We start from the raw sequence: 27,338 nt of genomic DNA, 5'->3' as shown, positions 1-27,338 counted from the left end.
ACACAAAAAAAAGAAAAAGAAAAACAGTTACACCACCCCATCATTGATTATTTTCTTACAGCACATCCTTAAGTGTTTTATTCCTTACTTATAAAGATACATTACAAACAAACCCATCCGTCCATTTTCCATACCGCTTATCCGACACAGGGAACCCGCCTATCCCAGGGAACTCGGGGGACAAGACAGGGAACACTCTGGATGGGGTGCCAACCCATCGCAGGGCACAATCACACACACTATGGACAGTTTAGAAATGCCAATCAACCTACAGTGCATGTCTTTGGATTGGGGGATGAAACCGGCGAAGCACATGGAGAACATGCAAACTCTATGCACAACAGGGTGGAGGCGGGATTCAAACCCCCAACCCCGGAGGTCCAAGGCAAACAAAAATGCTGGCTAATTTACAAAACTGAGATGAAAGGAGAATATTCGTCGTGTGTGGATCTATACGTTTTAAAGCCATTCAAGGCATTCGCTTGAGCGAAACTGGTTTCATTCCTTTCCATGCATTCTGATAGCGCACAGATATCCCAGATGGGTATCACACTGAAAGAGCTTTATTAGCCTCGAGGAAAGAATTAGCTAACAAAAGCGATGAACTAGCAAGCTGGACATCGCCATTACGATCTCCAGGGGAACACTGTGGGAAGAATTACGCTGAACACCAAAAAGCCAAATGCAGCACCTAATCCCAAGCGCTTCCCCAGAGAACCGCAAATGGCTAGAGGATATTACATTTCCCACATTCTTCTGCTAGTTCTCTCATTTAAAGCGGGTGATTATCGTACTGAATTAATGGTGAGTGACAGATTTGGGGTCACTTACACCTCAATTCAGAAAGTTGAGGGATGAAATGAAACATTAGAGTTCATTAACTGTAATGTATTTGGAGACCTTTCGCGATGGTTTTTCCCATCACGTCGCTGCTGGTCTGAAATGAGATTGACTCTGGTGTTGTGCGTTTAATTGATTGCTTTGGGCTAACAGTTCATTAGCCTGAAGGGAGACACTATGGGCAATAAAGGAGTGCTTAGCAACCCCAAATGAGATCTTTGTAAAGATATTTGCAGACAGAGCCTGCACAAACTGCTGCATATTAGAGGTAAAGGAGTAATGAATTCATAATGACTCCAAATTTATAAAACAGAATGGATTATTTGGTTAGACATCTAACTGTGGGAAGGTGAAAAATGGTCTGGATTGAAATCGGATTCCTCTTTGGTTTTTATTGGTTAGTTATTGGAATAGTTTTGATTTGTATGGGATTTTTTTTTTAATGGGGGTTCTTATCGGATTCGTGTGTTTCCCATTGGAATATGGCCTCATTTCTACGTGGTTTCTATTGGATTTTAGTAGGTTTCCAAATGGAATATGGCCTCATTTCTATGTGGTTTCTATTGGATTTTAAAGGATTATACATTGGAATATAGTCTCAATGGATTATTGGAATATGGCCTCATTTCTACGTGGTTTCTATTTCATTTTAAAGGATTATACATTGGATTATAGTCTCAATGGATTAATGGAATATGGTCTCATTTCTATGTGTTTTTTTTTACTGGATTTTAGTAGGTTTACAACCGGAATATGGTGTAATGTCTATGTGGTTTCGAGTGAAGTTTTATGGATTATCCATTGGGATATGGTCTCATTTCTATGTTTCTGGCGTTTAATATGGTCTCATTTCTATGTGTTTTCTACTGGAGTTTAATGGGTTATCCATTGAAATATAGGGTTCCGATTGGATTTGTACAGGCTAGTTATTAATGTGATATCTATTACACAACGTTTTACATTCTATAATGTCATGCCGACTATGCAATTTATGTCTCATTCTGTATAGAATTCAAGATGTAAATTTAGGGTTTTATTTAGTGATTACAGATATTTCATGAAAGTCCTATGGCATCCTGTAGGTGTTGGAAGATTTTCTTGGAATGTCATGTGTTTCACATGCAAGTCCGACAGACATTAGGCATTAGGTGTCTGCTTCATCACTGGGAGTGGGAGTATAAATGTTTAGGAATTTTTAATGGTGTCCCGTATACAGCTCAAGATTTCCCATGAATGAACTCCCATTGATAGTCCATGGATTCCAGTGGGAGTCCCACAGGAATTTCCCATGAGTCATGTGTCAAAGTTATGTGCTTTTAACGGGACAAAATTTAACCCACCCGAAGGCAAAGACGTCCGACTGTTTGGAAAAGGGCAGCTGATCTTCGGCTGTCTCCGGAGAGAGCTGGCAGACGATCTCGGGTGCAAGATGGCAGAGCCAGCCGCTCGGGATCCGCAGCTTATCCTCTCTCCTACTGCAGAAAGAAAGAAACACAGACAAGCAAAAACCATTTGAGCCCAGCAAATTGAATCCATTTTATTTTCCTTCATGCATCCGTGTTTCCGAGGCTTGTGCAAATAATTTGCCCAAAACACCTCTGGGGGGGGGGGGGGGGGGGGGGGGGATAACAACAACAACCAAGTTATCATCAAGGAAAAAGAAATTGCAAAGTGTGGCGTGAAAGTTTTTAATACAAACTGAGTTTTATTTTTCACATGCTGTTCTGTTTTCATCTCTAAATGACACTATTGATAGAGGAAGCCATCAGATGGCGTGACCTTCTTTTGTACCACAAACAGCTGCATACATAATCACGGAATTTCAGTAATGTAGATTTGCATTGACACAAGCTCTGGAAACGTCAGAAATAGTCAGAGTTGAAGCCCGGTTCCCTGAAGCAGCTTGACATTTACAGCCACCTAAATATCTGTAAAGTCGGGCACGAGTTCAATCAAATAACAGCCCTAAACCATGTCAGAAGAGGTGGAAAGTAATTTGTTACTATACTTTGCAAATTTTCATCTCAAAGATCATTACATAGGGGTTTTTTTGTGTGTTTTGTTCATTTTTTTCGTTTTTTCTTTTTTGCCTGGTTACCAATTAAATCAAACACATTTGTGTGCATCTATACTTAAATCTATATTTAAAACCATCCATTCAAATGCACACCCACCTTTGGATTTACACCTGCAAGTCCCTTACATGACCTTATGACTGTCTCTTATTAGTCCCACTTGCTCTTCATGGTTTTAAGTCACTTTCATATAAAAACAGCCAGGTTTGATGAATAATCCACACAATTTCAAGTGAGCAAAGATCAAGTTCTAAGAAAAGTGTGAGGAACGTGTCACACTTTAAAACTCCAACCCCCTCAAAACATCCTAGTTCAGCCTTGGAATAATTAAAGGTTGTTAAAAAAGGCTGTTTTGAAACTTTTTTCAAAATTCAAAACAGATACAGCCAGCCGTTTGTGCAAGAGGCAAGGCTTTTCGACCATGCTTCCAAGACTAGAGGATTCACAGGGTTAAAGTTCATCTGGATGAACAAGGGTTAAATGGTGAAAACATCTGACCCCCAACCCTTGGCTCCACATGGCTCCATGACGCCATTTCAGGTTGAGCACGACCCGGTCATTTGGGTTTTGATCCAAACCTTGGCATGAAACCAAACTGGAAGACTTGGATGCAAAATTAACCAACAGCAGAAGCAACCGTGTCCTCAAGTGAACCAGGTTTTAGTTTGCTCGAGTAAATACATAAATACAGAGATTAACTTTTACCGTCATTTATAGCTGAATATCAAACACCACACACGACACGTACGGGCCCGAGCTCTAGTACTTGCTCCATAAGAATTTGTCTCCAGGTTAAATCTAACTGATGACCCCTGCTCTAAAGTTACTAACGTTACTAAAACAAAACGGAATGCATGAATAACTCGGTCTCGTATCCAGTCCTTAATGTCTTAATCTTTCAAAAACAACTCATTAGACATCCTAATGGCATATCGAGGCAGATCTTAACTGAGGGTACATGACTAAAGCTACAGATTTATGATTTGCCCGAGCGTGCATGCTCATCCCTGCACTTGATAAATTTTCAATTCCCACACGGCCTCCCTTCACTTCACTCTCACATCTTCAACTCGTGATGCACACGGCAGCAAGGCTCGTTAATTGGAGTGGGATGATCATGATCAGCGCTGCACCGCTAAACAGTTCCAAAAACCTCAATGAGCCCAGATTCGAGCTTGCGTAAGCATAGACATTTCCCCCCTTAGCACTGTGGACTTTTAATTAGACAAGGTGATGGGCGTGTTTGTCATAACTACCCATCTCGAATGTTGATTTACTGTCTTTCACTGCCAGTGGAAACATCTGTACAGGCATGAGGCCAAAACAAATCATCAGTTCTTAGCATGTTCACACCTTTCCATCACGCAACATGCCGGTTGTGAAAGAAAAAATGGATGACAGACATCCAACCGTTATACTTAGAGGTTAGACTGATTTTCACGCCTGACATGCAGAATGTTCCCATCACTTCACTAGGAGGAAAAAATGTTTTTTTATTTATCATCCACGGTTAAAGGTTACCCAAATAAAAGCTCACTACAGAACCCTACAGATGAATCAATGGTCGCCTCCTTTAAACGAGTCTGTTTTTTAAAAGCTTCCAAGAGGAGGTCTGCACTCCACGGGACAATGTAGGGAAGAAAGACGCACATCAAACCCCCTCTTAAGGATCTACAAGTTCTTGGATCGTGGCATGAGGAGTGGAAGGAGAAAAGACTCTTTCATGTGTGCGTTAGTGGACACACAGAGGGATGAAACGGACCCGGAGAAGAAAGCGAATTTTACAGTGCTGTGCGAAAGTTTTAGGCGCATGCAAAGAAATGCTGTAGAGGAAATATGCCTTCAGAAATCATGAAATGAAATGTTTCTACCTTTTAAAAAAATACTACAAAGAGCAGTAAACGGTAATAAATGAAACAAAGTCAAGATTTGTTTTTTTAAAAAAAAATAATAAAAATGAGCAGTCTCAGGTAGAATTAGTGCGGTTTTATTCAGCATCTTGCAGAACCAGACTCGGTTCTTCTGGAGAAGGTGTGGCTTCTGTGCATGTCTGTCTTACTAAAGGAGGTGTGGCTTTCGTGCATGTCGTTCCCAGTGACGGAGGTGTTGTCTCTGTAACTGTCAGTCCAAATAAAGAAAGTGTGGTTTCTGTGTCTGTCAGTCCCAGTGCCACGGTGGCTTAGTAGTTAACCCGTGTGGGCGGAGCTTGCGTGTTCTCCATGTGCTTCGATGGGGTTTCCTCCAGGTATTCTCTTTTCCTCCGCTACTCATGCGTTGTAGGCCGACTGGCATTTCCAAATGTGTCTGTGTGGCCCCTTTACCTGTTTGTTCGAATAAAGTAGATGTCGTCCTGCATCCGTTAGTAGAAGTGATTATCAGGAGGTGTGGTTTATGTACATGTGTCACTGTGACTGTCAGTTTTACTAAAGGAGGCGTGGCTTTATTCCCAGTCGCTTCTGTGTCTGTCAGTACAAGTGAAGGAGGCGTGCCTCTTTCACTTTAACATGAATGTGCTGTATAATATTATAGTAATATACTCTAGGCCCGTTGTTATGTACAGTAGCATACACGTAATCCTGTAAAAGCTGTGAGACTAGAATTGTTTTTTTTCCTTGCAAGTAGCGTCAAAACAATATACTGTAGCAAACAGATCGATTTTCAGGATACTGAATGATACTGCATGACTACTCTACACTGCACTGCATCATATTGAAAGACATCTAAATGGTATTAAACTGCTGGTTGCTTATATCACGTGCGGTTAGATTCTGGTTTATTGTTTCTGAAGGAGCAATTCACACACACACACACACACACACACACATTAGATTCATTCCAAAGCTGTTTCCATTTAGCTGAAGGTTTCTATCTCACTACAGAAAGAGAGTAAGGTTGTGAATTTAACAGTAAAACCTCAGTACTTTTGTGCACCTGCTACCATCAGCTCTCGAAACAGCTCGGTCCTGCTTTTTCCTCCACCCACTGGGTCAAATCCTGGCTCTCTGCCCTGCCTTCTTCGGAGTGACACAAACTGCCCCCCATTAGCCCCATTTCTTCCACCATCCACCGTTTCAGATAGAGGGGTTTCGGCTTTCATCTCTGCATTCGATGACTCGAGAAAGCAGGAACATGACATCGGAGGTGAAACTGCATTTGCATTTGAAGCCAAGAGGTGACCCAGACTCTTAATTACAGGCCTCGGTTCCTAATAAGCTGTTACAGCAATCATTACGAGGATCTAAACAAGCTTACAGCAAGCCTGCCACGTGTGTGGAAGGAATTCACAGCCCTCTGAATACTGAGAGTCTAAGAGAGTCAGATCAGACCTAGCGCTAATGCTAGTGCGTGTGTTTTTGTGCATGTGGATGTGGATGTGTGTGTGTGTGTGCGTGGTTATACGGGGAGACGGTGTTTCGTTTTTTTTCCTACAAGCTGGTGTCTAAAACGTCAATCAGAACACTCGCAGCACACAAACCACATTATAACGGCAGCGTTTTTAACTCATGCTCTGTCTGTTTTAATGGCCCTCGATAATGAAATTAATTGGCATAAACTAATTAAAGTTAGAAAAACCACGACAGGCAGAATGAAGCATTCTCATTAATTCACAGAGCGCGTGTATTTAATTAAGAACGTATTGGGGGAGAAAAAAGCGCGGGGGGGGGGGGGGGGTCTTTTCAAGCACGTCTCTACAAATGTAATTACTCCTGAGTAATCACTTATTCGACATACCTGCCTGCTTGTAATACACCAGATATGGTGAAGAGTCCAAAATCTGTGATGACCACTTTCCCGTTGTCATAGAAGACGTTCTTCGACTTCATGTCCTTGTGAAGAATGCCTTTGGCATGCAGATAGCCCATGCCCTGGACAACAAACACGCAAAATCGTCGGGGTTGTTAAAAGTCCTACGCATTGTATATACAATATACAACCTCTGCAGTAAATGATGTCTCACTGAGCTCTAGAGCAGCATGTTATACTATATTATATACATATAACAAATAATTATACTTAACAAGGACAGTAATACTAAATAATAGTAATATAAAACACTGAACAGTTATATTTTATATAAATGATTTACATAACAGATTATTCGTGGTATATTTGTAGCGCAGAAGAAATGTATGTCTTCAGTTCTCACTCAAATCCAAGACAGGTTTATTTCAACCCAAGTAAGGTTAAATAAATAAATAAATAAATAAATAGAATAACATATATACTGTGCCATCCAGAATTATCGGCTCCCTTCATAAAAATGAGCAACATAATAAATAATAGAATTTCCTCTCCAATACATATGTAAAAAAAAAAAAAAAAAAAAAATTATTGGCACCCCTGAGGAATATTTCGAAGAAATGGAAACAAACAGTCGTTCTTGAAAATCATATTATTTCATACTACGACCGTATATTCTTTTTTTTTTTCATTTTCTCTCAGTGCCCAGGGACGTTCACATTCACAAACTTACAAACATAAAGAAGCTTAAAACTTTCTGCCTGGAGGACTTGGACCAAGATCCAAGATATACGAGTGTCTCCAACACTGTTGTACATAACATGAAGGCAAAACACTTTCATATTCTTCACAAAAGCCTTTAACCAAACAAATATTCATTGTAAGAATGCTGATCAGTTTCAAACCGGTGTTTTGTAAAATAAATAAATAAATAAATAAAAATAAAATAAAATAATAAATTGTGTTCAAAAATAATAAAGATATACAATATCACTGCAGGTACTGGTTTAAAAACAAGTGGAAAAATCACATATCGCAACGATCGGATTGGTCAACCGTCGTACCTTAACCATCTCCTGTGCGATTTGTCTGGTCTTGTTGACATCCAGGATGACTTTCGCGTCTCGTATAACGGCATACAGAGTCCTCCCTTTACACAGACTAGAAGAGATGATGAAAAAGGTTCAGAAACAGCAGTCATATCAGTATGGTTCCTGTTTACAAGAGCTCAGCTGTATTTATTATGGGATGCTTATCATCACCACAGCTGTAGGTCAAGGAATTGTCTGTGGAATGGAAGTGAATTGGATATCACACTGAGCTGTTTATTCATCCGTTCCAACTCTTTTAAAACTTCAGCCGAGTTCAATCAGGTCTTGTTGCAGTTTTATTGTGTTTTTTATTATTATTATTATTATTATTATTATTATTTTCCTGTCATTTATAACCAGTTTGTAAATTTGACATGATCGGCATTGCATATACGTTGAGATGAATTTAATAAAACGATTTTTGAATCGGATACAATGCCGACAATGTCGCAAATACATACACAGTGCCACAAGTACTAGCAGACTGAAAAAATAAATCAATAAAAGCCCGTGGCATCATAAGAAGTCATTATCTTCTGTCGTGAAGCATATGCTAACTAGATCCCACTTAGAGAAATCTGTATGCGCAATAAGCTGCCACGAATTTAAACATTATAGCGTTGGTGTATTGGTGTAAACGGGCCACTCTATGAGAACTTCAGCCAAACTGTGAATACATGAGGGTAAAATTCCAGAAAAAGGGTATTTTGAAGAAAACTCCCACAATTACATCATATAAAACTGTAACAAACTGCAACCTCTTCCCATGCATGCGTATCTTCAGCGCCTTGTTTTCTAATTCAGTGTTTCCTGGTTTTGACCTTTGCGCATTCTTTCTATTGTGTATATGAATTATTCTAGCTTATTGCTTCCTGCCTGTGTATTATCCCCCCACAATAGATTTCAATTAAACACACGGCGAGCACTCGGTCGTACTCGCATCCTGCCTCATTTCACCAAATTGTACAATGAATTTCTACACTGGGGAATCAGGACAAATTTATGACCATGTCAACACAAAGGAAGATGGAGCTGTACTTAATGCATCGAATGCTGGACTTGTTTGTGCTTTTAGCATAATCTTCTCTCTGAGGCTCAGGTTAAGGTGATTTTTAGATTCGACTTTGTAAAGGAAAGCCCTTGTGCAGCTTGTCGTCCATTTGTGCAACGCACTACACATAGTGGCATGAGTGTGCGTCTCTTTACAGGAAAGTTTTCAGGACATTCCACAACTTGAAATGTAACTAGAAACTGCTAAAAAGTACGATGTGTAAATTTTTTTTTTTTTATGCGTATAAAGATATAATTATTGGTATGTTGCCGCAGTATAAGAGGAATCAAGCACATAGGGATGGCTCTGCTATAGTAAAAAGATATATATTTTTTAAAACTACCTGTAGTGTAAGCCTGTCTTCTGTGTTCTCAAAGAGAGGTTCTCAAACCGAACTCCTGCTCCGACTAGTGAATCACATCCATATCGACGGCGCTTATTTGCATGGTACATTACTTTTGAGCCATGTAGAGAGTTAGAGTTGCTTGCTACACGCTGTCGCGTTCCGTCACCGGTGCTCAGACTACAGCTGCTCTGAATGTACGACCACTTGTATGAATCACTTTTGCATTTTGCTTGTTAGTGCTAAAAATGTCAACGCAACCTCGCGACACTGTCTGGTTAGGACATTCTCTGTATAATTGTGTTGGATGTGGAAGGGAAGCTTGTTTGCGTTTCTGATGAAAGGCGGCTCAATTATTCCACGCAGAACCGAGCAATATGAAAACCAATCACTGAACAGTCACTCAGGGCAATGCCCAAACAAACAATCAATATTTATGTTCCTCGCACTTGAAAAAGCAGGGGTTTTGCAGATTGAGGCCATTTCTTTCCATTTCAGCTCAATTGGATCTGCTCAGGCTTGCTGCTCCTAGCTAAGTGCTTTGAATTGAAACGATTACAACTTTTGACATTTTCAGGTACATTAAATACTACGACAAAGGAGAACCTTAAAAATGAGAAAAGCTTTGATTTGCGGTATTTCAGTGTTACGGGAAAATCATTTGGATTGGGGCAACTGAACAAACTTTTCAACACACACACAAACAGTGAAGCATTTAGGCCAGAAGAACATAATGTATCGATTCGTAGGAGTTCACATTAGTACATAAGCTGCTGTTATAGAAATCAGAATCTGACCAATCAGAATTGAGAACTCAACACCACTACTAATAAATAAATACAAATAATTAAAGTGTATGTATGTAAAGAATACAGAGATTATGCTATACTCTAGGTGTTTCCTGCTTGTCCTTAAAAACTACTGCTTCTGGAAATATACATGACCAGGAACAGAACCAGAATCATCGCAATCAGAATCGGAATCGTCAGAATCACAAACAGAATCGGAATCATCACAATCAGAATAAGATTCATCACAATCAGAATCGTCAGAATCACAAACAGAATCAGAATCACCAGTCAGAATCAGAGTCATCACAATCAGAATAAGATTCATCACAATCACAATCGGAATCGTCAGAATCACAAACAGAATCGGAATCATCACAACCAGAATAAGATTCATCACACTCAGACTCGTCAGAATCACAAACAGAATCAGAATCACCAGTCAGAATCAGAGTCATCACAATCAGAATAAGATTCATCACAATCCCTATCAGAATCGTCAGAATCACAAACAGAATACTCACAAACAGAATACTCACAAACAGAATCAGAATCGTCGGTCAGAATCCAGATCGTCACAATCAGAATCAACACAATCAGAACTGTCAGTCAGAATCAGAATCCTCAGAGTCAGAATCAGAATCATCAGCATCAGAATCAGAATGATCACAATCTGAATCATCAGACAGAATCAGAATCGCAGCAAACAGAATCAGAATTGTCAGAGTCAGAATCAGAATCATCACTATCAGAATCAGAATCATCAGAGTCAGAATCAGAATCATCATAGTCAGAATCAGAATTATCACAATCAGAATAATCACAAGCAGAATCAGAATCATCAAAGTCAGAATCAGAATTATCACAATCAGAATCAGAATCATCAGAGTCAGAATCAGAATAATCACAATCAGAATCATCACAATAGAATCAACACAATCAGAACTGTCAGTCAGCATCAGAATCAGAATTATCACAATCAGAATCATCACAAGCAGAATCAGAATCATCAAAGTCAGAATCAGAATTATCACAATCAGAATCAGAATCATCAGAGTCAGAATCAGAATAATCACAATCAGAATCATCACAATAGAATCAACACAATCAGAACTGTCAGTCAGCATCAGAATCAGAATTATCACAATCAGAATCATCACAAGCAGAATCAGAATCATCAAAGTCAGAATCAGAATTATCACAATCAGAATCAGAATCATCAGAGTCAGAATCAGAATAATCACAATCAGAATCATCACAATAGAATCAACACAATCAGAACTGTCAGTCAGCATCAGAATCAGAATTATCACAATCAGAATCATCACAATCAGAATCAGAATCAACAACATCAGAATCATCAGGGTCAGAATGATCACAATCAGAATCATCAGAATCAGAATCAGAATCAACAACATCAGAATCATCAGGGTCAGAATGATCACAATCAGAATGATCACAATCAGAATCATTAGAATCAGAATCAATACAATCAGAACTGTCAGTCAGAATCAGAATCATCAGCATCAGAAACAGAATCACCATAATCAGAATCATCATTTTACCTGACAGAACTTTGGAGTTTATGCTCTAAAACAGAGCTTTCTACTGAATGAACTATTATCTTGTATTATATTATATTATTATATTATTATCTATTACTAATCATTAATTAGTTGCACATTTCCAGAAACATTAGTTATTAAGGAAAAACAGACAAGACCTATAATATAAAGTAAAAATATTTTAAAATAAAAAAATTAAATAAAATAAAAAGTAAAACAAAGCACCATCCACTACTTCCTCGCACATTCATTAGTTATAAATGAATATACGTGATATGTGATGATACATTTTCCACTGTCTAAAAGGGAACCCCTGGGGCTCTAAATAGAACCAAACCAAAGAAGGGTGCTGTTTAAACCACTACAGCAACCAAGCATGCACACTAATCAAATCTTGGAATTACCAGAGGAAAGATGCTGGTCATTTGACACCTACCTGGTGATGATGGCCAGGTGCGGTGGGCTCATACACGCACCCATGAAGAGCACCACGTTCTCGTGACGTGTGTTCCTGTACGCCATCACCTCCCGCTTGAAGGCCTTGAGCTGATCCTCGTTGTCTCTCTCGATGTCGATGAGGCGGATGGCCACCTCGCCATGCCAGCGGCCGTGGTAGACCTGCCCGAAGCGGCCCTTCCCGATCAGTTCGCCAATCTCCAGCTGTTCCAGCGGGATATCCCATTCCTGCAGGAAGATGCTGGTCTGGCTCGCCTTGCGCGGGAAGTTACGCGCCGACAGCAATGACAGGTTCATCTCCTCAAACTCGTCGGCTGAGTCCTCTGCTTCATGGTTCCCATCTTCGTTCTTAATAAGATGGAGGACATTATTAGCTATATTATATACATACTGTATAAAGGTTTTCTGTGATTTGACCTTAGGAGACACAGTTTTATTATTATAATTTGACTGAATTTTTATTGGTTGCTTTTAATATTTACTATTTATTATAGTAAGGAGGCATCTTGGTTTGATAGTAAGCAGGACTTTGCACAGTACTTTCTCTCGCTCTCTCGGATGAAACGAAATAAAAAAAACTAACTATCAGATTAAAGGAAAAACCGGTGTCTCCATTATGCTGGGGGGGGGCTTTAGAAACATTTCTGTCCTGTGGTCTCTTCCAGGATGACTCCGCCCACATCTACATGACACGAGGGCTCGGTAAATGGTTCGATGATGATGAAAATGATTTCACTCGCATGCGACGGCCTTCGAACTCAACAGATCTCAATACAATTGAACACCTGTGGGTGATTTGTTAGACAGCTCTACAGCACCGACATTGAAACACCGACGGAGGGGAAAATCTTTTTAGAAGGACGCTGTTCATCAAGCCAGTACGGTTCCAGGTGTATTAAGCATGTTCCGTCAGGAATAAATACCGTATTCGGGTGTTTTTACGTTGGTTTTTTTTCCTTTAATTTGTCACTCGCATGTATACACGTAACCTGTTATACGTTATTCATTTTCGTGCTTGCTGTAGTGAAACTCACATCTGAAGTAGGTTCAACCTCGATCTGCAGCAGGGGGTTGCCTTTGTTACTGTTAGAAAATTTAAAAGAGAAAAGAAAAAAATCAATTCCATCATTAGGCTCAAACAAACACATTTATTTCAAAGATTCTTTTCATCAAAGAGCAACGTGTTGCACATGAAAGACATTCAATTACAAGTAACAGTACCGCGACTTTATTCCAACCCTTTTGTTATTCTTAAAAGGACTCCGGCTTTCGAGCGAGTTCACTTCAGAGTCACACTAATTCCCATTCGGTAGCTTGAGAATCCGGCGCACGGTGGCAAACGGGACCAAATTTCGGGTGCGATTGAAGAAAAGGAAATCTTTAGCGTATCCGTGTAAGAGCGTTCACAGCATCCACGCCGTGCTGATTTGGTAGTGTCGTAAATGCCGAGCCTCCGATAGACGTGAGAGCGTTTTTATTTTAAACGGCAACAGTCCAGAAATCCACAATCAGAATTAAAATTAAAATTAAAATAGTTTCAAAGATTGGTCAAAAGGTCAGTAATAAATGACCGAGTATAAAGCTTGCTAATGCAGATAAAGCCAAAAGCATAAAGCCTAAATTAGATACTATACTTAAAGTTTATTCACTATAAATTGGCTTTATCTAGACCTGTATTCTTCATAACTGAGAGTCTGATATGTTCAAATGACTAATAGATGCATTATTAGGTTTTATAATGTACAGTAAATGCTTTGTTAATTACCGAGCATTAAATAATCATCTAAATTCACCTCTTATTTGTGTGTCAGCTTTATTAGGAACACTTAACTACACCTGTACATTCATGTAACTATCCCATCAACCAATCATCTGCCAGCAGAGCAATGCATGAAATCCTGCGCATACTGGATGAAGCAAGAGCTTCAGTTAATGCTCACATCAAACGCTGATCTCCTTCGACTGATGATCTCCTGAGACTTTCAGAAGTTTACACAGAATGGTGCGAGAAACAAAAAAACACCCAGAGAGCGTCAGTTCTGCGGGCGGAAACAACCTTGTTAATGGGAGACCACGCTGGTTTGAGCTGACAGGAAGACTAGGGTAGCTCGTTACAAACGCGGCGGACGGAAAAGCATCGCAGAATGTACAATATGTCGAACCTTGTCGAACCTTGAGTTATAAGCCATATCGGGTTCCGCTCCCGTCAGACAAGAACGGGAATCCGAGGCTATAGTGAGCAACTGTCCGCTTTCAATCAGCCTGAACCTACACTATAAAAGTACAACCCTTTATGTTTACAGTCTGTGCAAAAAAGATCTGGATATTGTATGTATACGGTATATTATACATGCTATGTATGTTGGGCCTGCTTTAGCGATCCACATCTTGGATTTCACATCATTACAAGCAGGGACAATATTGCGCAACCTTTTTTTTTCATTCCCGGTTATTAAATCTTGGAGAGCCATGCCACTCGTACCGTCTCATAATTACACGTGTACACAGGAGCCACATTCCTGGAACAGCCTGCGTAGTCCTGGCTTTAATCATAATGACTGAACACACTCCTATGCATACAGAGAGCCCATGATTAAAATCATAAAGCTTTGTGTATTATGAGCCGGGAGGGTGAAGAGGCTTCGCCAGAGACAGTAATTACATCAAAGTGTATGGTCAAGTTCGTGTTCATCAAGACATGCTGGTTTGACCATTATACATGGTGTATTTTGAAGGCAGCTATAGATGTGCACATAATAATAATAATAATAATAATAATAATAATAACAACAACAATAATAACACAATCTATTTTATTGTTATTATTATTGTCGTTGTTAATATTATATATTTTGTAGCACTATATCTGAGCCCTGTGTCACTAGCGATGTATTTTTTCGTATGATTTATTTATTTATTTTCATAATTAAACACAGTTTTTTTACAGCTATAGATGTGTCGCAAACAAATTAACAAACAAGCACGAATAATAATAATAATAATAATAATAATAATGTTTGCGTAACTTTTTACTTGAACTCCGCGTTATAATACTGATTAATAAGCCTGATTTATAAATATCATAAACACGTCATGAGTTGTCATGACTATTTATATATAATGATTAGATCCGACGGTTCGCTTTGTCTACGTCTAGCACAGAAACTGCACTGATGCGAGAAGACATTCCGCGCCCTCGACTTCTCCCAAACACTCATCACCGTGGATCGTCACTGTAGCATGAACTCAACAACAAAATCACTGCATTTGCCCACAGAGTTTTAGCACTGCAAATGTTTTTGCTCCAATAATCCAATGAATCTAATTATTTTTAAAATGCCCACCATGTGTGATGTCTGAGTGAGCAACGCCGATGTCTTGACTGAAAACTGGACCCACAACCATTGTGAGTACACTACCGGTCAAAAGTTTTGACACGCTCATTCTTTATTCATTTTTTATTATATTTTTTTCCCCCACATTTTAGAATAATTATAAAGTCATCGAAACTCTGGAGTAACACAAATGGAACTATGGGAATTATGTCGTAATAAAAAAATCCTAAATAAATCTAAATAATGTAATATTTTAGCATCTTTAAAGTAGACTGTTTTGGCCTAGAAATGATCAGAAATGCATTCTTGGCGTTTTCTCACCGGATTTCTTGAGGAATTTCCCACTGAGATGCTTTTACACAGTATTAAAGGAGTTCACACCGACGCCGGACTCTTATCGGCTGCTTTACGGAATATTTCGCTCCGAGTCGTCCGTTTAAAAAAAAAGATTTTTTTCCTAAAATGTTTTCTAATGAAAGAAACGGATACGTCGGCACGGTTATATTTTTGCCTACGACACCGATTTCACACGTTTAATCGCACTCGTTCAGATCGAAAGCTTTTTAACGTCATGGGAAACATTTCAGTCGGGTGTCCACAAACTTTTGACCGGCAGTGTGTATCTTTTACACCGTATGATAACCACTACTGTATGCAACTGTTTAAGCTTTATTAATGCTGCCACTAAAATCCCAGGATCCGTTTAACAACCATCGCAGCACAAGTTTCTTGTCTCTGTCGATCGAGATGTACGGCTGAACGTCGAGAGACTCGCGAGTGAGAAGGATCTCTCTTTTCTAGTGGTGAGGCACTTCAACAGCAAAGGACATCAGGTTCATTAATCTCAACAAGCATTGCTAGTTGTTGCTATGGCAGCAATCAAATTTCTTATCTCTTATTCATTACAATTTAAGAACCACATCGAACTAATAGTCTCCTAATTTAAACACAGTATATGGGCCATGTTCGAATGTAACCATGACAACGAGCACACAGTTTAGCTCTCACCTATATGTAATGGTTTAGCTGGAACTAGACCAAAACAAGGTTTTTAAAAATATATTCTTCATTAATAATAATTTTTTTTTTAAATAATGTTATATCGCTATTAATAATTTAGATATTTCCTGACATTTATTCTGATTATCGCTATATTAAATAGCAAATAACATTGCCTTTGCTTTGTGTGTTATTTTATTTCCGGTTTCTGATACGTTTTTTCTCTCATTTATGTCTATTTTATGGGATGGCCACAGGAAATACTGCCCTCTGATAGGCTGGCAGGTGCGAGTTCATTTTTGGTACTGGAAATTACAGTTCACGTGCACACTGTAATCATTACACCACCCCCTGAGCTGCGATCTGATTGGTCGGATGATAAAGAATCGCTTGGCATCACTCAGAGCTTACTGTGAATACATGTTAAGACGTTGTGTGTTGACTAGCTAAAGAATTACATTATATTACAATAAATTGCGTTAAAAGTACCAGATGCTTAGTGTTCACTTAGTATACAACAGCATAAATAAATAAATAAATAAATAAAGACACACACGAGCTTACCCAGGCTCTGACAGCACAGGATGGAGGATAACCTGAGGAGCTCTGTTAGGAACCTCTGGGGTCACATCTACAGACACCCACACACACACACACACACACACAGATATTGAAAAAGTGTTTGAGATTGAGTCCTCTTGGTAGTGAATTAGTCATAATGATACAGCTTGTTTATATATGCACACCGAAAAAAACTAACAATCTTCAAGTCTCATTTGAATGCAATAAAATTCCTTTCCTGCCACCTGTAACACTTCCATCATCATCCTTCATGCTCATCAAAATATTTTTAAAGTTGAGGGTCTCCCACTGAGCTCGCACCCCTCCCAGACACATACACACACACACACACATACGGCCGGGTTTATTTGGGAAGAACAGAGCAAGGCCCATCATTAGGCGCTTCAGAAAAAAAAACACGCACGGAGGAGGCACAGGGTTGTGTCTCGGAGAAAAGACAACAAATTACATCAAAAGAGATGTCCTTGGCTTGTCGTGTTGCATTATGGGTATGAGTAACGTCCAATTAGGATGCACTTACCCGGGAAGATGAACTGCTGCTTGTATTTGTAGTAATGAGATGCTGAGAAAGGAAAAATACACAGCAAGAAAGAGATCGGGTTGGTTCATGTTATTTATGTGTAAAGATAATATGGAGTTTATGAGAGATTTCAGCCTACATGAATTCACTTTATAGTGTTTCTTTAATGCTTGTGTATTCTATAATAGCACATAATCAATACATGCAACTAGGATTTTGCATTGTTACTGATAGATTAGTATTTTTGAGTACTATACTCATACTGTGTGCGTGCGTGTGTGTGTGTGTGTGTGTGTATACCTGTTAGGTTGGGCTGTTTGGTCTGTCTAGCGCTCTGAGGGGATGGGTGAAGTGGAGAGGGAGGAGTCGCACTGGGAGGAAGAGGCGGAGCTGGGGATGATGGGGTCGAGGAGGTGGTGGACGAGGGGTTACTGCTGGAGTCAGGCTGGTACGGCACAGGGATGTGGTCCTGAGAGACACACAGAGAGAGTTTTTTGAACACTTGTGGAACGGTTTCTATTACCGATTTAACTAGACTGATTTGAAAAAGCAAGATCCATCTTCAGGAGAGGAATAAAATATATATTAACAAAAAATGACAGACTCGATTCTTCATTATAGACTTGATTCCTCATTATATATCTGATTCTTCATTACAGACTCGATTCTTCAATACAGACTCGATTCATTACAAACTTGATTCATTACAGACTTGATTCCTCATTATATATCTGATTCTTCATTATAGACTCGATTCTTCACAAGCTGATTCAATACAGACTTGATTCCTCATTATATATCTGATTCTTCATTACAGTCATGGTTCCATACAGATTTGATTCTTCAGTGCACAACTGATTCTTCATTACTGACTTGGTTCTTCATTACAGATTTGATTCTGTTCATTACATATTTGATTCAATATAGACTTCATTCTTCATTACCGAACTGATTTTTCATTACAGACTTTATTCATCATTAGATATCTGATTCTTCATTACAGACTCAATTCATTACAAACTTGATTCACTGCAGACTCGATTCTTCATTATAGAATCGATTCATTACAAACTTGATTCACTGCAGACTCGATTCTTCATTATAGAATCGATTCATTACAAACTTGATTCATTACAGACTGGATTCCTCATTATATATTTGATTCTTGATTACAGACTCGATTCATTACAAACTTGATTCATTACAGACTTGATTCCTCATTATATATCTGATTCTTCATTACAGTCTTGGTTCCATACAGACTTGATTCTTCAGTGCACAACTGATCCTTCATTACTGACTTGGTTCTTCATTACTGATTTGATTCTCTTCATGACACACTTGATTCAATATAGACTTCATTCTTCATTACCGAACCGATTCCTCATTTCAGACCTAATTCTTCACTATAAACTTAATTCTTCATGATAGAATTGATTCCTCAGTTCAGACTCGATTCATTACAGACTTGATACTTCATGAGAGAACGATGAAGATTCTAGTAGGTCCCGCAGCATGTGAACAGACTCCACATCTTTACACACACACACACACACACACACACACACACACACATATATATAATAGTCTCTTGGTGAAATCTCTGCACAATGTACTCTGACATATGTGCTCCTACATGTCAAATTACTCAAACTGATTGTGTTTCTTGGACAGACAAAATGAAGTTGCGTCAGTATTACCAAACATGTTGTCATGGCGGTGTTTACCTGTCCACACTCGCACGTGGGTTCAATGCGGGTTAGATAAACAAAGTACATAAAGTAATTTGTGTAATTTTTTTACTGCTGTTTTTCTTTACTTTATTTGGATAAAATCATTTAGAGGCATTAATTAAATGAAATCCGGTGCTCTCTCTTTACATGCCCCTCCAAAATGCTCAGCACTATTCCCCCAAGTGAGTGTAGAGGAAGGAGAAATAACCTTGCTACATGTCTGGAAGTACTTATTGCACTTGCTGTAGTTCAAAATCTCAGGTCAATTATAGTTTGTTGTTGGAGATTGTGATTGGCAGTGGACAAACCCACATGGTGTAATGAACCTGTGTTATTACACCACAACAGCCATTATGTGTGTGGGAAAAAAAAGATTTTATGTGTCATTCATCCAGAAAGTTCTGATTCGTAACGTAAACAACATCACATTTGTTCTTTACCTGGACCCCTTTCTCATATCACTAGTACACTCCCTCTTTACTTTCCACTCTAAGACCTTAAAGAATTCAAACACAGGTGGTCTGAGAGATCAATCAGATTGACACTTTAATTAGTTCACGACTCGCCAAACCTCCAGGGATATATTTTACCGCACTACTCATATGAAACGTATTATTAGCACGAGAGCTGGTCTGAAAGTGGAGATCAATAAAGCAGTAGAAGAAGATAAGACGCTAATAAGCATCACGAACACGAGTCATTTACGCAACCTCAAGGGAATCCGTCGTTATTTTCCATAAACCTTATCCTGAGATGTGCTAGCATAAAGCTGTAGCACTGTCATTAGTAAGGAATAAAACACTTCGGGATGTGCTATTATAGAGAAACGATCAACAGTGGAGTGGTGTGATACAAAGCTCACATGCCACAAAGGGTTTTATTCCTCTTATACCACAGCAGTTGGTCAAGGCTAGCGGTTTTTTTTTTTTTAAACATTTATTAAACAAAAACAACATGTCATACATTTTATCCGTTTATAGTTACATTCAAAATTATAATTAGATGGGTAAATTGGTCTGAGGAGCTGTGTGTTTGCAGCGTTCATCACAACAAAGGTGCTAACTGTCATATCAGTGAAGTTGGCTTGTTAACTAAGAATTTAACAGGCTTAGCTTGCTAGTTAGCTAGCACACCTAAATTACTGTATATCGCTTTAATAAACCTACATAGCACACCTAAAATCTACACCAAGAAACTAGCTAGCTAGCATTAGATATCTAGGTCATGTCCTTAATGAGGAGCTGCCTATCATGGACATGTATACCTAGCTAACTTTGTTCAGCTTGCAAATGTCTATGTTTATGGCATCTGTTTGGGCAGCACTATGATTTCCAGTGGCATGACAACGTCCTCTATATTGTCGTAATCGTAATACATTACGTCTTAATCATGCCCAGAAACATCAAGAGACTTGAATACCTTTAATTTCTCTCTAGTATAAACACTCAGAGTTTCTATAAGATAAGTATATAGATGCCAAGCCAAGCCATAAGGATCTTCTAGAGTTAGCAGAATACTGTAGCACTCCCTGTCTCTTAGTGGTAATCCATAATAATAAGTGGATAACACTTTCGCTAATGTCAGTCTGATTCCTCAATAAAATTCTTGATGGATATTTCAGTCAGATTATAACCAAGTAACATTAGGTTGCTAGGCTAATCGGGTCTTTTTGCAACCAGGCTGCACGCACCAACAGGGTCTATGAATGATTGAAGAAACGTTTATTAAAGTCCCCGTGAAGTGCCTTGAAACGCGTAACGTTATTCGATGTGTCGACATAATTTCCACTGAAACAGGAAGTTAGGGCGGGACATATCTAGTGGCTCCTCCCCCTTTTAAAATAGCCAATAGTGATTCGCTTATCTCGCAGCCACAAAAACTAGAACTGCTGGGGGCGGGACACTTCAGATTCATTCAGAGAGCATTTGATTGGACAGAAAATCGAATAAGAAGCTGAAGCGCAGAATGATGTCATCAAAATCGTTCAACCGTATTAGTGGTAGAGAGAGAGTGTAAATTCTGAATGCCTATATCTTCTAAATGCGAATTTTGTCATTGTTTTGGAACATACTAGATTATAGATAACCTTAAGGCTAACGTTCATACCGAAAGCCACAAAACTTCCATTTTGATTTCATGGCAACTTTAAATCGTAAGCGAAATGAGAAATGAGTTCTAAATGCTATTTTACTGGAACAATCTAAATAATATCTCATCTAAATCTTCTCATATCTCTCTAATTAGCTACATGTTTATGCGTATACGTTTACACTAGGGCTGTTTATAAGTCTGTATAGGTTTAACGCATTTACCCTGCAACTGTGCCTGCCTTTAATAACACACTCACGAAGAGTCTGATTAGAATCTCAGACTGAGCAGTTAATACACCCATAAAGATGTAGAGGTCCTTATTGGTCTGTGGCAATAATATCACCACATGTGGCTCAGTGGTTAAATGCTCTGGATTACTGCTCAGAAGGTCAGGAGTTCAAGCCCCAGCATTGCCAAGCTACCACTGTTGGGCCCTTGGGCAAGGGGCCCTTAACCTTCAATTGCTCAGCTGTATAAATTAGATAAATGTAAATCGCTCTGGATGCCAAATGCCATAAATATTAATGTAATAGTGATTATACAGTAATGAAACTCAGAGTGTTTGAAAACTTTTGAGTGGTAGCATACAGTATACCAGCTGTAGAACAATCCCAAACTCATTATTTACATTTATGTGTGTGTGTATATATATATATATAATGTAAAAACCTACCAAAATCACGTTAAAACTTAACAGAATGTAAAATTAAATCTGAAAGCTAATTTTAATAAATGATAGCCATTGACATGACAGGTAAGTAGGACGGAGGACGGCCCACCTTGTTGATTTTGTTGGTTTTGGGCAGCGTCTGGCTGATGTGCAGGTCTGTGTACCTGAGGGGGTTGTTTATGTCACACGGCACCGACTCGGTCCTGACGAGCTGACGCGCTAAGAGATGGAGAGGAGAAATCATATATAGTATCCACGGTAACAAGAGGCTGTTGTCCCGGTAACAGAAACAGAACAAGTGGTCATGGTAACAAAACTCTCGAAAACTTGTCCGTGCTACACAAAGACATAACAATATGTTTATATGAGCTGTCTGAATGATGCAATAAATGTCATGACTGATTACAGAGACGTGTTAGGTTGGCTAGGACGCATCCAGAAGCCCACGCCAAGCCTCAAATCTCACTGACGATTTCACTCGGCAGCATGAGAGGTGGTTTATTAGGACGACGCCGGCCATCGATATCAATCATGTCGGTAAGATTCTAAGAGAAAGCTTCGAGAAGGTGACAGGAAGCTTTAAGTGAGGCTGAAGGTGTGCGTGATGGCTGCCCGATGGCCGCGCAACAGACGTGCCGAATCAGAAAATGTCATTAGTGCAGTCACAAGCGTTCAATAATCGATTGCATTACCTTGAGATGTTCCTTGATCTGCAGGAGAATGGAAAGAATGGGGAACGAAAGAGGAAAAAAGAGAGATTAGGAGAAAAATTGAATAGGAGTATGAATGTAGAGAGAAAAACAGATTAGTTTTTTTTTTTTTTTAAAGGATCCCATGAAAAATAATGTGTGAATATTTTTTTTCTGAATAGCAATCATGTCAACAGTTATCTCATGCATGCCATGCTCCTCTTTCTCATTTTCTCCAGGCAATCATTTATGAATTTCTGTAAATTCAGACATATTTTCTGGAAACAATAAGGTGTTATGAAAAAAGAAATGTGAAATACCTTTGAACGAGTCCCTACCTCCTCGATGGTAAATAAGCAAATGGCAAGGAGGTGCTTCTTTGGTACATTTATTGTGGCACTTCAACCTGAAAAAAAAAACAAAAAACACAGGACTTTTATTTACTATCATTTTTTTTTTTTTTAAACACTAACACTTTCTATAAAGTTCATACATTCAATGCATTAATAAGGCATTATGCACATTGTCCTACACATTGTTCTTTACATACTTCTTTTTCATATTTTTCTCCCCAATTTGGCCAACAACAGCTACCAACAAAGAAGGTGAAAGCTTCCTCCGAGACACAGGAAGCCAGCCCACTACAGCTTCTCTTTCAATTGGTGCTCGTGCTACTTCACTGCGCAAAGTAACACACTCTGAAGAAAGCGCTATCTACCCTCTTCTGCATACAGACGCCCTCCATTGGCCAAATGATCTAATATCAGCCATAATTATGAAGACAAAAAGGGATTTCAAATCGTAGCAATTCTAAGTGCGAGATCCTCACCAAGCTCAAAAACTCTCTATGCACAGTTGAGTGAAAAAAAGTTTGCGCACCCTTAAGGCAAAATGAAAAGAACAGTTCAGTAGAATTCATAGCAATGAAACAGTGTTAGGTACGTGTATAAAGGTTATGTGTGTGTATGTTACTGTGTGTATGTTAACATACTATTATAATATACATTATATACATGATATCAGTTTAAAAATTCACAAAGTAGCCACGTGATGTAAACCTTTTCTCTGTTCTTGTTCGGAAATCAAACCCGGAGTTTCAAGGCTAAACTTGAACAGGCTTTTTTTCCCTATTCAAACTATTTTCTTGTTTTAGCATCCTGTCAATCTTTTTTTTTTTTTTTTTTTTTGGACGATAAGGGGGTGCAAACTTTTTCACTTAACTGAAATCGGAACTTATTGGCGAAGGTAAACGTGCAATCATGGTGAAGACCAGAAAGCGGGTCATCATGTTTAAATTCACAAGTACATAATGAACACTGTAGAAAAGAGAGTTGACTTTCTAACTGTTCAGTTGCGATTTTAGTGCGGTGTGTGTTAGTGCGAAATTCATTACGAATCCAAAACTTCAATTACAAGAGCATTTCAATTATTACAAAATGACAAACGTTCCCTTTTTATTCATTCAGGACTGTAGTTTAATTCAGTGCTTTTTGTGCATCCATAAAAATAAAGCATAAATACTTTTATATAATAAAATTTCTTAAATCCACACACTAGACCGTTGAGGACATAGTGCATAGTGTAAGTGTACGGTACGTCATTTGGGACACAACTTTAGCATTTATTCTCCGATGCGTGTTTTTGGAACAGAAGTAACGTAGTGAGTAAACGCGCCCCGTGCCGTGCAGACTAACTAATCGATAATGAGATTCGTTGACAACGATTTTCATAATCGATTATTATCAATTGTATCGATTATTTGTTGCAGCTCTAGTTTTATTTCACCTAAACAGCATGTCAAAATATAATATCAAAGTATTATGCTGTGTTAGCTTGTAAGAAATAACATTCCGTTGTAAGCTACGTGAACAATTAGCAAGTTCTCAATTCTCTCTGGCCTCATGTCATCACAAGTTTAGTCTTAAAATTTCACTTGGCCAAATCGTTCCGCTGGGGAATACAGGTGTTCCTCGCGTTCTCGTTACTAAAAAACATCGCAGGTATGCAGACACCCCACCTGACCCTACACCTGTTCCTCACACTACCGATTGGCTGATAACATCTCCACCTCCAACCCAGCTTTTCCTGATCCCTGATAACCTGCACCTGCTCGTTGTTTATGTGCCTCGTAAAGACGACACTTCTAGATAAAATGCACACTTATATTTGTGAAGTCTTGAAGCACATGTACCTTGTTGAAACGCTTGTCGTGACCATGGTTAGTGAATGCGAAGTGGAGTGGCAAAATGTTTGTACTGGAGTGTGTTATTCCACTTACACCACAGCAATTTACCAACGATTATAACGTTTCAAGTTATCAGTGAATGACATATCATGCATTTTAACAGTTTATACCTAGATTTAATGTCGAGGAACATTCGAGAGACAGGGTTGCTCCTGTTACCGCCCGGAGGTGAATTATTTCCAAATAACACCATGGTCTAGAGTGTGTTACTTCGGTTATACAGCAGAGGTTTGGCAGTCTCTTCTGACCAATCAGATTTGAGCATTCAACCATGCTGTGGTATAATCTTACTTTATACAACTGCTACAGAAAGAACAAAAGTACATGAAGTTCCATCCGTGCCAGATGTTGTACATAACTGTAAGTGGCAGTGGCTAAAGTTTCTGGGTTATTGATCAGAAGGTCAGGAAGTCAAGCCCCAGCACTGCCATGCTACCACTGTTGGGCCCTTGGGCAAGGCCCTTAACCTTCAATTGCTCAGTTGTATAAATGAGATAAATGTAAGTCGTTCTGGATAAGGGCGTCTGCCAAATGCCATAAATGTAATGTAAGTGTAATGTAAGAATGATATGACCACATAATAAAGCAGGCTATTTATCATAAAATACCTCTGATATTACATCAAGTGTAATCAAGCTTCTCGTTGTTATTAAAGCCAATGCTTTTATCTCATAAAAACAAACAGCTAAATTCCACGCAGTAATCCAGACTTAGCGCATTTACTTACTTGCAGGTTTTGCACTTCAAGCCGAACAGCATTCCTTTCCCACAAACGATACAAGTCTGTGACATCCAGTATTTGGTGGAGAATCTGTAATAGATACAAATCAAGAGTGTGGGTCATAACAAGGCTATTCCAGATATTCTTTCAAAGACGAATAACATCTATCTCAATCTATTTTAGAAAAGGAAGGGGGGAGAAAAATCACGTTATTAACGTGCCCAGCTTTAGTCATAAGGATTTGCTTTGACCTTTTGACTGCAATTCCCAGGATTGTGCGATAAAGGAGCCCAAGGTGTCAAAGCAGCAATCATATTTTCCCCAATGGCCTTTTCATCGCGCGGCAGATTACATACGACGATAGGCACTCTTCCTCTAATCTTCAATATAGAGTCGTTTAATTGTGTCTTTCAGTTTGCGTAAAACGATCAGCTGTGCGCCTGACAAATATTTCAGGAGGACAAAGGCCACACGGATACACGAGCGTAGAAAAATGGCTATTATTCAAAAGAAATATGAGGCACAGACGAGGAGCTCCGGGTCTCCTTCTGACTCTCTCTACTGTATATGAATATGATATTAGGAGCCATACTTGCTACGTGCTCGACAATAAAAACGCTATTGAGACGGCTTTCTAACCGCAGAGTCCCTGCAGAAGCACATACACTGACAGCTAATGGAATATGACTAATCCGCTCTGACAGACGGAATCGGAGTGTCTTCATTTCGATCGAGCCGCTCCGTCTCGTGAAAGCGAAGACCATTCGGACCGCGTCACCACACTTAGATCTTTTTTTTTTTTTTTACAGCTGAAATATATTCATCCAAATGTATGTGGACACCTGAGCATCACACCAATACGTGGTTCTTCCCGAAACTGTTCCCACAAAGTTGTCGTCTAGAATGTCTTTATATACTGTAGCATTACAATTTCCCGTCAGTGGAACCAAGAGGTCCAAACCGGTTCCAGCATGACAATGCACCTGTGCACAAAGCGAGCTCCAGGAAGACATGGTTTTCCAAGGTTGGACTGGAAGAGAACGCGAGTGTCCTGCACAGAGCCCTGACCTCAACCCCACTGAACACCTTTGGGATGAACTGGAACGCCGACTGCACCCCAGACCTCCTCACCTAACATCATCAGTTCCTGATCTCACAAATGCTCTTGTGGCTGAATGAACACAAATCCCCACAGCCACGCTCCAAGATCTAGTGGAAAGCCTTCCCAGAAGAGCGGAGAATATTATAACGTCTCAACCAGCCACACGTTAAATTTACGACATACATTGGTCTTCAACCGATAGCCTTATTGCAGCCATTAATAAACATCATTAAAATGACTTATGCAATCTAAAGTGTTCAAACGTCTGGCCAGTAATGTGTCTCTAATATGTCCATAAACGTCATACCTTTGGATATTGGTCTGCATTCTCCTTGAAAGCTCACGAGTAGATTATGCAAACTGTCTCACTCATGCAAACTGTCTCATTTTACAAGCAGTGAGACACTTTGCAAGTCAATATGAGTTGAAATGTCAGCTCCGTAACGATGAAATTATCCCGCAGTGAATTGCTTTAAATTCACTAAAACCAGTTAAAGGTCTGCGCTTCTCTGTTCCTGTCAGTTCCAGTGAAGGAAGCATTTCCTCCCACTCCTCGGGGGTTAAGACTTTTACTCCGGTGTTAAATGGGCTTGTGGGGCAGTTTGAGGCCAGACGCTGTAGTCGGGAAAAACAATCAATCTATGCTTTTCTTCGTTAAGCAAGAAAAACCTGAAAATGTCCCTGTGGGAAGAAAGTGCTAT

General features: G+C 39.2%; 1 protein-coding gene across 1 annotated transcript in view; it reads right to left on the bottom strand.

Moving 5' to 3' along the window:
• Positions 1 to 27,338, bottom strand: part of ksr2 (kinase suppressor of ras 2) — a 91,422-nt gene that overhangs the window by 5,268 nt on the left and 58,816 nt on the right. Inside the window, exons 8-19 of the mRNA XM_047149732.2 lie at positions 25,542 to 25,625; positions 22,890 to 22,975; positions 22,573 to 22,590; positions 21,990 to 22,099; positions 17,687 to 17,855; positions 17,387 to 17,428; positions 16,849 to 16,915; positions 12,985 to 13,033; positions 11,931 to 12,298; positions 7,721 to 7,817; positions 6,648 to 6,781; positions 2,181 to 2,315 (exon numbers count right to left, since the gene is read on the bottom strand). Coding sequence (XP_047005688.1) covers positions 2,181 to 2,315; positions 6,648 to 6,781; positions 7,721 to 7,817; positions 11,931 to 12,298; positions 12,985 to 13,033; positions 16,849 to 16,915; positions 17,387 to 17,428; positions 17,687 to 17,855; positions 21,990 to 22,099; positions 22,573 to 22,590; positions 22,890 to 22,975; positions 25,542 to 25,625 — 1,359 coding nt within the window. The remainder of the gene's footprint in view (positions 1 to 2,180; positions 2,316 to 6,647; positions 6,782 to 7,720; positions 7,818 to 11,930; positions 12,299 to 12,984; positions 13,034 to 16,848; positions 16,916 to 17,386; positions 17,429 to 17,686; positions 17,856 to 21,989; positions 22,100 to 22,572; positions 22,591 to 22,889; positions 22,976 to 25,541; positions 25,626 to 27,338) is intronic.

This window comes from Ictalurus punctatus, chromosome 22 (genome assembly GCF_001660625.3).
Source record: "Ictalurus punctatus breed USDA103 chromosome 22, Coco_2.0, whole genome shotgun sequence".
NCBI classification, from domain to species: Eukaryota; Metazoa; Chordata; class Actinopteri; order Siluriformes; family Ictaluridae; genus Ictalurus; species Ictalurus punctatus.
Note: the sequence above shows the minus strand (reverse complement) of the source record. Positions and strands in the feature narration are given on the sequence as shown.